This window comes from Alligator sinensis, unplaced genomic scaffold (genome assembly GCF_000455745.1).
Source record: "Alligator sinensis unplaced genomic scaffold, ASM45574v1 scaffold264_1, whole genome shotgun sequence".
NCBI classification, from domain to species: domain Eukaryota; kingdom Metazoa; phylum Chordata; order Crocodylia; family Alligatoridae; genus Alligator; species Alligator sinensis.
Genome location: NW_005841831.1, coordinates 734,332 through 746,179, shown reverse-complemented (window position 1 = coordinate 746,179; position 11,848 = coordinate 734,332). Strand labels below are relative to the sequence as shown.

At 46.9% G+C, this 11,848-nt stretch overlaps 1 protein-coding gene across 4 annotated transcripts in view; it reads right to left on the bottom strand.

The window, feature by feature from the left end:
* The window catches only part of LOC102370105 (tyrosine-protein phosphatase non-receptor type 20), a 136,096-nt gene that overhangs the window by 16,554 nt on the left and 107,694 nt on the right, over positions 1–11,848 (bottom strand). For all 4 annotated transcript variants that reach the window (XM_025213588.1, XM_025213547.1, XM_006014766.2 and 1 more), the window contains 3 exons: positions 10,270–10,355; positions 7,709–7,824; positions 1,322–1,470 (listed from right to left, as the gene is read on the bottom strand). In XM_025213588.1, the coding sequence (XP_025069373.1) occupies positions 1,322–1,470; positions 7,709–7,824; positions 10,270–10,355 (351 nt within the window). The remainder of the gene's footprint in view (positions 1–1,321; positions 1,471–7,708; positions 7,825–10,269; positions 10,356–11,848) is intronic.

Here is an 11,848-nt window from a genome sequence, read left to right as displayed (position 1 = left end):
CCCCCCGCGTCGGCGGCGCCCGTGTGACCAGCCGATGCAAACGGTTTGCAGCTGCTGGGCTGCGCCATGCCACAACCCCCCCAGGGCTCCACTTCCCTCGGGCACCGTGCCCCAAACCCCCTGACACAGTGCAGCCCAGCAGCTGCAAGCAGGCAGCATCCACCACTCCCAGGGCTGCAGCAGGGGTGGGCAGCCGCCTGCAGCTGGACAAGAGCAGGCTGGGGCCACCCTTTCCCCTTCCCTCACAAACTCAGACTTATCTGCTTGGGGAAGGGCGGAGCATGCCTATGCCAATCACTTAACATCGGCCTGTACCGATCACATATATGTGAATTTACCTTGCATATAACAAATTTCAGATACAAAAGGGTCATTGCATAAGAGTGAATTGGTATAAATCGAACCCACATAAATCAAGGGAAACCTGTATAGTATCTAACAGTTGCTAGACTCAGTGATACACTTCTGTCTTGATCAGTAATAGGCAATGCATCAGATATCAAGCCTTTGGACTTTAGGACAGGTAAACAAATACCAGACCTTGTGTCCACTGGAATTTGTAACTGGAAGGTCTAAGATGAAAGGGGGGGGATAGAAAGAACATATTAGCATGCAGAATAGGAATTACCATTTGTGACCAGAAGCATCTAGTCTACTATTCAGTACCAGATGCTTCAGGGCAAGGTGCAGCCTTATAAGGGACAATTATAAAATAGCCCACCCATAGAAAATTGGTTTCTAGTCCCTATTGGTGAGTATTTGCAGGAGAGTTTCTGCCCTTTTATAGGAGTTAACTCTATTTGATGCACTTCTGCATGTTTCATCAGATTCTTTTTGAGTGTTGCAAAATTCTTCACTTCAATGATATCTTATGCCCATGAGTCCCGTGCTGTACTGTATTAAAGTAGTTCTTCTAATCAGCTTCCCATCTAAGTACCTAACAGCACTAGAGATGCTACCTCTGGAATGTATTTTAAAGAATAGCTCAGGAGAGCTGAGGGGGCTCTGCAGAAAAGTTAATCTGCCAAGGTTGATTCCTGGGGGCATGGAATGGGGGAAAATATCCATATTTCCCCTGTCTGGGCAGGGAAATAGTGAGAGTCCTGCCTGCATGCAAAGAGAGGGATGTTTATTTAATAGTTCCTCTCTGTATAGATCTGAAGACTTGCTGTAGCTGGGAGCAACTCCCTATCACTGTGGCATCAGTAAGGACCATCTCTGGCTATGGCATGTGGAGAGACACTAGAGCTTAAGAGAGATACCAACAACTTTCTGCCCCAGCTGTGCCAAACATTTAAACCTATGTACTTGTGCATCTCACCAAAAATTCCTTTAAGATGTCCTGCTTCTCAATCTGCTGCTGAAGGGCTCGAATCAGATTTTTCATGCCAGTCCTCAGACCTACCCCAGTTGGCACTGGCTTAATATAAGTCAACTCAGTCAGTTCATCTTCAGACACAAGGATGCTACCTATAGATTGGTTAAAAAAAGGGGATATGTTCACCACTGATTTTTAATATTGTAATTCAGTATACACATGCAGCAAGCTTTCTAGAGGTTGGATTATTATCCTGTTAAGAACGTGGTTCCAAATACCATCAGATTTCTTGTGGGAGACAGCCTGATCCAGATGCTATGGCCATCGCCATGTGCAGGTTCTACATGCAGCCCAGACTAAGTAAGATGTTACTACAGAACTGTATTCATAATGCGTACAGGGCAAAAGTCTCTGGCTACATCTTCACCGTAGCTCAATCACATTCCTACAGTGGGTTCCTGTAATTACTCTTGTCCTTTTCCTACTGCTAGGAATAACAACTGTAAATCACTCTCATTCCTCCTGTCAGGACCCATTTCCTGTTGTCCTCATTCTACCTTTGTAATTTGCTGCTATTAATAGGCCATCAGTAAATTATCACTCCACTGGAGAGAGGAAAAGTAGAAAGGAACCTGCACCTCCGAAAGGTGTCTCCTAAATACTCCCTAGGCATGTCTACACATTGCCTTTAGTGCACAATAGCCTATTTTACTGCACATTAGAGCGTCACAGCAAAAACCATGCTAATACACTAATGTGCAGTAAAATTAGGCTACAGCATATTAAGCATCACTAAAAAAAGTGTGAGCTTTTGCTAGTGCACATTAGAGCAGCCTCATGTGCAATTAGTTAGTACCTCACTTTAGAGGTCCTAAATTTACTGCACAGTAGCAAAAGCATATTAATGAACGTGTGAATGCACTCCCAGTGACTCAGCTTTCTGATTATCACCCCTTGATCAATAAAGATATTCTTCTCTACTTGAGATAGAAACAATTGGACTTCTCATGGGACAAACAGGCAGAGTCCTTACATAAGTGCCTTTCAAGCCCTCAGAACAGGGTTCAGCCCCAATCCACCAAAGCACGTGTTAAGTATATGAGTGGTTCTGCTGATTTAAATGAGATTATTCTTGCATAAAATAAAGGATAGGCGTCCGTGTTTGTAGAAGTAGGACCTATACAGGCAACCTCCGCTTAGCACTCTTAATTGGTTCCGGAAAAAACGAGTGTTAAGAGGAACCTCAGTAAGCGAAACCCATTTCCCCATAGGAATTAATGTAAATAAAAATAATTGGTTACCACCACTTCTCGCTGCCACTGCCGCTTTAGCCATGTGCCATCCTGGGCCCCATACTCCTGCTGCCCAGCCCTGGGTCTCACCAGCCCTGGCCCTGGGCACCAGCAGGGGCATGGGCAACTGGTGCCTCCTGAGTCAGGGGGGGCACTTGCCCCCTGACTGGACAGTCAGTGACCGGGGGGGCTCCCCCCATGGCTGATCCTGCTGTCTGAAGGGAGGGTCCCCTTGTGGAGGCTAATCCTGCTGACCCACAACTGGCAGCAACACACCACTGGCACTTCCAGGCACACCGCTGGCATTTCCGGATTGGTGGGATCGGCTGTGGGGACTGCTTCTCCTGGCGCACTCCCCAGCCAGCAGTCTCAGGAGGGGCACCAGCACTCTTACCTACCCCCACTGCACAGGAACACTAGCTGACAGGGGGTGCACCAGCGCTCTCAGAGGATGCACGTGCACCCCTGTGCACCTCCTATGCGTTGCCACTGGGCATGGACCCCGCACTCACGCCTGTGTACCAACTTGCTGCTTCTTCTAACCACTACCACTGCCACTTCTCCCCCTCCCCACTACTCACTGAGCGCTAAGTGGTATGAGGAATGGGGTATTTAAAATGAGCGCTATAGTGAAATAGCACTCAGCAAAACCACGTTATATGGGAGTTGCCTGTAATTAGAATTTGATCCTATCCCTCTTTTCCTTTTCTTTCCTTCTATAATTATGTTTTTGGATCAAGTTTTCTGCATGAATCTAGTCCTCTTTTAATTATAAATCCCCCCCAAAAATGTTTCATTGTATCATGAGTCAGGGTAGCAGGCAGGATAAATAACCCCCAACTGGCTGTGGTTACCCAAGAGGATCTGGTTGCCAACAGCCTAACTACTTTCAGTTGGCCCTAGTTACTTGCACATGTGTGGCTGCCTGCTTATAAGCACAGCCCTTTCAGTGCTCAGCAGAATGCTCAGAAGGGCAGATGCCTCTGATTTCTTGTTCCCGGTTCCTAGCTTCCTGGTTCCTGCCTCCTGACCCCTTTACTCCACAATTGCTGATTCCTAAACACCCTTCTGCCCCTGTCCTCCCCCACCTCGCTCCTTGTCTGCTACTGATCTTCTGGGTTTAAACATTATTTTCAAAATTATTCAAATCAATTAGGCATCTACTTATCACTTTATTTATTGTGGTTACTCAGTTTATCAAATATGCAAATATAGCTGATTGTTAATTTATGCAGTGAATGTCATGACATTCTGCAACAAATAATATCTCAGTTTGCCCAATTATGTCACAGGACATCTCCAAGGCCTATATTTCTGAAGCAGGATAACCTCAGCCAGTAATTCCCAAAAGGTGTGCTGTGGCACAACAGTGTACCATGTAGAGCAACAGTAGTCTGCCACAAGATCCCTTTTTTATGAGGAGGCAAATGGTCTCCTCCACTGTTTAACACCCTTTGCCTCCACTGGGCCCAGCTACTCCAGCAACACCTGCAGCTGCTTCTCTGAGGACTGCCAGTGCCACCACCACTGCCTTCGCCCTCCCTTCCCCACTCCCAGCTGCACCCCCCCACCCATATCAGGGGCCAGGAGTGATGTTACATGCTCTGCTGTGAGTGAGTGGGTGGGTATTCACACAGATGGGGTTGTGGCTTGCAGCCCAGCTTGTCCCATCCACTCTCGTAGTCCCAGGGCCAACAGTAGGGGCTGCAGGTATGGTTGCCAGTGTGTAAGACCCTGCAGGAGCAGTCTCAGCAGCAGGGGCTTCCCTTGTCCCCTGAGGTACAGACACAGATCTGGGAAGGGGCAGACAGTGGAAAGACAAGGGCACAGCAGGGTAAGGTCCTGTCCCTGCCACCTGTATGTGGCACAAGCTAGATCCGTGATTCTCAACATTTTAGCTTCAAGGCCTGTCTCCATATGTTTTCTGAATTTGGATCTCTGTGATTTTCAACTGGGACACAGTGGTCATGTCTACACAAGCATATGATCTGGGATCAGTTTACTTGTGATTAAACTATTCATGAGTAAATGCTTCTGGACAGGTGTCTACACATGCAGGGAAACGGAAGCTGTCTCCTGGCCAGGACTGGGACATTACACCCTACCCCCAGGGGGCTCCCTGCTGCCAGGGCAGGGACAATGTCCCCCTACCCCAGCAGCAGGAAGCTCCTGGCCCAGGCTCCCTGACTGGGAGCAGGGGACTTAAAATGAGCTGCAGGGGAGGGGAAGCTCCCACCCCCCTGCCCCACCCACTGGTGGGGCAGCTAGCTTGCTGCTAGCTAGCAGCCCCACTGGTGGATTGGGGCAGGGGGGTGGGACCTACCCCACCCCTGCAACTCCTTCCAAGCCCCATGCCTCAATCATCTGATCAGGGCACAGGGCTGGGACCTGTCCCTGACTGAGACAGATCCCAGCCCCTGCTCCATGATTGTGCGGTGGGGGCTAGAAAGCCTATTCCATGCTCAGCTCCACAAGTGTGGAGTTGGGAGGGGAACAGGCTGGGGAGCTTGTTCCCCACTCAGCTCCATGAATGTGCAGCTGAACAAGGAACCGTCTCTCCAGCCCCCGCCAGCGGGGAGCTCCAAGCACCAGCTCTGAGACTGTGGGGCCAGCACTGGGAGATCCTTGTCTCCCAGCCTGAGAGATCTGGTTGCGGGGCTTGGGCTGAGAGACCCTTATCTCCCAGTGCTGATGCCACGGAGTGGGATCTCCCAGCCCCCACACCCCAATGGCGATCTACAGTGTGGGGCTTGGAGCTCCCTGCTGCCAGGGCAGGGTTACATAGTCCCTGCCCAGGCTCCGGTGGTGGAGCTTGCCCAGGCAGCAGGTAGCTCCCAGGGGCAGGGAACAATCTCCCACCCCCTAGTGGCTGACTGACTGGGAGAAGATTTGCTCCCAGTCAGGTGTCTACATGAGTGCTATGGCACCATTACTAATTGTGAGTAAATTTGCTACTTGCATTTGCAGGCAGCAAATTTACTCACAATTAGCGAGGCTTACTGCACAGTAAGCATGTGCACGTGTAGATGCACATGCTTACTACACAGTAAACTACGCTGCTTTGCAGCAAAGTGTTTCATGTAGATGTACCCAGTGAAATTCAGAAAAGTAGTATTTTTCAGCACTAGTATGATTGCTTCTGGCATGGGAATAAAATACACTATATATATATATATATATATATATATATACACATATATACATATACATATATATATATATTTGTATGTTTTTTTCAAAACATATCATGTATTCCATTCTCCAGCCAGAAGCAATCATACTAGTGCTGAAAAGTACTGCATTTCACTGCACATACACATCTTTTTGAGTGCAAGAACTAAGTGTGCCACCAATTTTATTCCAGAAAAGTGTGACCCAGGTATCAAACCACTGACCTAAGCTCTGTTCCCACTGTTACCACGAAGGGCAGAATTCTATTTCACTTAGCGGATGACCAATGTGCAGCTTGCAACCAGCAATGAGTTACCCAACTGAAGTATAGGAGTGATTTTATTACTATGGCTGTGCGAAACAGCACCATTCCTCTTTGACTTCAGTTTCAACATTTTGACGGAACCGTGTTTCATTTAGAGTTTCATTTCGTTTCGAAAACACTATTCCATTTTGTTATGTCTAAACTGTTTCAATGTTTCGCCTATAGGCTATAGTGAGGCAGTTTTATGCTTCCCATAACTTTGTCATTTCTTGCCTGATTCAGTTTAAACTGGCAGGGAGGGTAGCCCCTATTGAGGGCATGAAGCCTGCCAAGTTTCAAAGAGATAGGTGCAGAGGTTTCTGGGAAAGTGCACCTCAAGGTGTTGAGAAGCAGGAGCCAGGGAGCAGGAGCATCCTCCTGTGATCTGCCAGGCAGCAGAACCAACCTCCTGTCATCCGGCAGGCAGGTTGGGGGCCTGCCCGCCCCCCAGCAGGGCTGTGGGAGCTCTGCTGGACTCCTGGGGCTGCAGGCCCCAATCTGCCTGCTGGATTACAGGAGGCTGCTCCTGCTGCCTGGGGCCAGCAGCAGCGCCAGTCTTCCTGGCAGTGGGTGCAGGCTGTGCCCAGCGCTGCTCCCAGGCAGCAGGAGCAACGTCCTGTGATCTAGCAGGCAGATCAAGAGCCCGCACCCCTGGGAGGAGTCTGGTAGAGTCCTGCAGTCCTCCCGGGGGCGCAGGAGGGAGGCTGCTGCTGCCGGCTGGGACCAGTGCTGGGCACAGCCCGCACACAGAGCGGCTCCATGGAGCTGAACGCAGTGGAGGAAGGTGGGGCGCAGCCCCAGTGCTATACCCCAACTCCCTCCACCAGGCTCAGATCCCAGCAGCTCACAGCCCCATGGAACTGAGCCCAGTGGGGAGAACCAGAGTGCAGCGCCGGGACTGCACCGCACCTCCCTCCACTGGGCTCAGCTCCCAGCAGCTCGCAGACCCCAGCATCCCGCCCCCCTCCACTGGGCTCAGCTTCCAGAGCGCAGCCCGGTGGCAGAAGGCAGGGAGAGCCAGGGCTGTGCTCCCTACCAGGCTGAGCCACATGGGGCTGCAGAGCCGCTCGGCATGAAGCCCTGGCTCTCCCCTACCTTCCACCAGCTGGCTGCTTCAAAATTAAAAATGTTTCGAAACTTTTGAAATGTTTCGACTGCCCTCATTTTGAGGCTGTTTCAAAGCCCTTCGTTTCATTTCGATTTCACTGTTTCGAACTCAAAACGAGTCGAAACAGCGTCAAAACAAGACAGCTGGAGAAGCTTCACACAGCCCTATTTATTACCTGTTCTGGGTATCTGAGTGCCCCTATTATAGGAATATGATCACCCTTTGGAGATGTACAGATGTCTCTCTGTTCCTAAGAGGGGGCATTTACGTGCCCAGAGTGTGTTAAAAGAATACTTAGGGCCATATCACAAGTTACACTTTATACATGTTAAATGGACTTAAAAATATGCCTGAAGTTCTCATAGCCAAGGTAAAAACAGACATGACAGTTGCTACAGGTAAACTCCATGGAACCAAATCAGCAGGTACGCAGGCATAATTGTATTGCACACTGCTATAGCTATGCTGGAGTTCTGGCCTAATATTTTAAGGAAAAGAGAGCATCTTGCAGTTACCTCTAGGTAAATTGGAAATCCGCCGAGACGCATCATCTTCACTGTTCCAGCTGTCTGAGTCAGACTCCTGGCTGTTTCTCCTAAAGCTGCTTTCATGCCCAGTGTATATCTGGGATCTGAAAAGTATTTGTTTTTGTTGTAAATGGCAGCCTTTACTGCAGTTAGAACTGCAAAAATTTCTTAGTTCTACTTTTGCTCATACCTTTCTTGAACCTTCTGAGTTCAAGCACTGGTATAAGCACTGAGTGCTATGAAATCCCAGGAGTAAAAGGTTTTGGGTTTTTTGTCTGTATTTACAGCGGTGCCTATACATACAGCTGATTACAGTATTAGCTGCTAAAAATGAAATTCCATAAAATTACCTGGATGAGAAGATACATCCAAAAGAACTGTATTCATAGAATGTCCATATAACAACAGTTAAAGTTATACCCACCAGAAAATGGGGTCTTCGAAAGTTTTAGATAAAGAATACCAGGTAGTATCACCTATAATAAATATCAACACCATACGCTTGACATCATGGTGTACAGTAATGAGGACCAACTTTTCTGGCAGAAGTGTCCCAAAGGAGTCCTGCACCCTCCCCAAGTGTCATGCCAATCTCCTTTTCCTGCCTGATCTGCTGCTCTGCTTTCTGTTCCCTGACTCATCTGTTTCCATTTTCTGCTCCCTGCCCTATTTGCCACTGTGCTATGTATCCCCTTCTGATCTATCACAAGCCACACACAGAGGCTGCCCATGCCATTTGTGGCACTCATGCTGCAGATTGGCTATCCCCAGTGAACAAAATCAAAGGCTGAATCAAAAGGTACAATCAAAATACATCTGAATGTGGGGAAGTCTGGATCCAAATCTGAATGTCAAGGCTATCTCGTTTGTTTTAATGGTCTAAAACTCTACATTCAGAACTCTAAGATTTAAATAAAAACAGCGCTTTAGGGAAGCTTGGATCCAGAACCACTCATTCAGCTTGAATCCATTCCTAAGTGTGCAACTGCACGTAAAAAATGGTAGCAGATTTTTTAGCCAATGAAAGCAAATGCTCAAGTTTCCTCAGGATCTTAGTCTGATGTCTTAATTATGAAGTGATTATTTGTTGTGTTGTTAATTTTGCAAGGACAAAGTATTTCCTGTGCTCTTCAGTGTAAGCAAAGGTATTTCTTTTCTCTCCTGGTACTGGAGATGGTCCCCATTGGCTTGAGGAAAAGTACTAGTCCACTCAAACCTTCGACCAAAATGCCACCTTGTGCTTTGACAGCAGGAAAATGGCTGATTCACATGTTGTTTTCCAGTTCATGTCCATGAATGTTTCCAATAAAGGCATAACATATTTCAGTCGGTGGGTAGGTCTACATTGCAAATGAAGACATTACTTTACTTCATGCAAATACACCAGTTGCTTTTAAATGAACCAGCTTAGGTACAGCTTACCACTGGAGCCACAGCCACATGAAGCTCAGTCCAGGCCAAGTTTTACAGCTCAAACACTTGGTGTATACTCAGGCAGCTAGTCGTCACTCGGTGCGTCTACACGAGACACTGACTGCACAGTAGCCAAAAAATACTGCGCAGCAGTGCATCACAGCACAGACAGTGCTAATATGTTATTGCGCAGTATTATTAGGCTACTGAACAGTAGCATTATGTAAAAAAATGTTCACTGCACAGTAACTCCAGTTACTGCGCATTTATTTATTACTTGCTATTACAAGTAATAAATAAATGTACAGTAACAACTGCACAGTAGCATCTCATGTAGACACACCCACTGAGTTCCATATTGCAAGGGCTACATTACTTTCACTACCCACACTAGCTAATTTAAATTTAACTGGAGTATGTCTTCTTGAGTTGTAGCCATATGTCTGGATTGCTGTGTAGATGTACCCGATACCTTACTCACAAGCTCTTTGCATGAATGCACTGTTTACTATTTACTAGTTATTCCATGTGATTGGTGACCTGTGTCACAGGATGTTATTTCTGCTTACTGAAAAAATGACTCCAAAGCTAGAGTCAAGACAAACCAGTGACACCCAGTGATGTTAGTGGGAGCTAAATGTGCACAGCAAGCACATCTACACATGTCACTATGGTGACGTTTTTACTGTGTTGCGATTTAGTACTTCCAAAAGGAAGTACTAAATCATGGCACAGTAACAGCCTGTACTGTAGACCCCCATGTGGAGACCCCTGCGGATGCTACGTCACCGTAGCGCGTTGCTACGGCAACATAGTGTCACATGTAGATGCAACCAGCATGTCTGAAAGCCAGGTCACAGGGACAATATGAATCATATGGTGCATTCTTTAAATGCAACGTGTGCCCTAGAGTCTTGGTCTAAAATCTCCTCTCCTTTCACTACTATGTGGACATTGGTTGGCATTCCCCACCCCAGAAGTCATTGCAGTTTCAATAGTGCTGAATAAATATAGTTTGAACTGTTCTGTAGGAGCGCAGAAATTATACAGACATAGTATAGGACTGCTCAAAGAAATGAAAGGATAAGCTGGTTCTGCTATACAATATAATGAATGTTTGTGCTGGAAACATTTACCTGCCTGCAGCAACATTGGTAACATCCTGATAAACTTGTTCTGCTGAATAATCTTGCAGGGGGGGACTACATTTGCTTTCTGAATCCTATAGAAACAAAATAAGAAAAAAAAAATTAAAAATCAGCAGAAGGAAGCAGCAAGAACATAGCTCATTTCATTGACAACTGTTTCTCTTCTGACAAAAGGTATTTTTTTGTCAAAGTCAGAAAAGGGAAATGGATAGAATAGGTTCCCCTTCAAAGCTAAATGTATGACTGACTCAGCATTGCAGAACCTAAATAGATCTAGATTAAATCTCAGATAAAAAAAAATTAAGAGCAGCAAAACAAAAGCACAAGCTGCCTAGGAAAGTTGTAGAATTGCCTTAACTGAAGGTTTTTTTAAAAAGGCTAGAGGGACACGTATCTAGGGCAGGTAAGGAATAGCTCATCCTACATCTGTGCAGGTGATTGGTTTAGATGACCCTTGAAGTCCTTCCAGTCTTAAGATTCTGTAAATGCACAATCTGTCAAAAATCACTGAACCCCGGAAGAGTTTCTCTCAATTATTCCTCTCTGCCCTCACAAACTGAGCACAATTACTTACAAGTCTTAACTGACACTGTGCTCTTTAATTTCCCTTTGCTGAGGTACCAAAGGTATTTTTATCCCTCACCACCCAAATACTGTATTTATTTGCACACCACGTGCACCTTTCCCCCCAAATAATAGGCCTCCATAATTGGAGGAGGTGGTGGACCGAGGAAGCTGATTTCTGCACTGGAATGCAGGCACTTAGGGTACCTATACACGTGACGATTTTCACCATTTAAAGTATTCTAAAGCCATCACTTAATACATGTGGGAAACTTTAGAATGTTTTTAAAATAGTGGAAGTTGCCTTGATTAAACCTTGTTGTATGTGTTTTAAATGCAAGGCAACCTGCAGTAGGGCATCTTAGCCTACCTAGTTGGCCCTTATTTCATGTGTATTTTAATGGGGCTTCCCCATGGCCTCAGGCTGCATTGTGCTGTGTCCAACACCCCCTGCCTCCTACTCTAGAGAATTACAGCAAGGCATGAAACACACCAAGCCACAGAATGGCTATTAAGTTTTAAGGTGTTGTACCTAAACTGTTTTAAGTAAAGCGCAAAAGTTACTCAGGCTGTCTAACATCTTGACAGATGAAAGGAGCCGTGACAAAGTCAGTCAATCAGTGGTCCTTGGCAGTGGTGTGGGAGAAGAGCCCAATGCACAAGTGGCAAACCTTCCCACAGTGGCTACAGGACCACTTGTCAGATGGAGGCTGAAGTATACTCTGCTTCCTGGCTCACCTGCAGACCTCAGCCTGGGCTCTCTGATGGCTTTCCACAGTGACTGCACCAGCCTTGACCTGGCTTCTCCAGACCGACCAGTTGTGGGCAGATTGTCTACCTGCACCTGTATAGGTACCCATGGATGCTAGAATGGCTGCCAGGATATCTGCTTCCTTCCCAGACACATGCAGGAGTGGCAGAGTCCTGTTATCAGTGTCCCCCACCTGCTGGAGCTGGACAGCTTGAAGTTTGCACACCACATACCCCTGTCACAGCTGTGCCT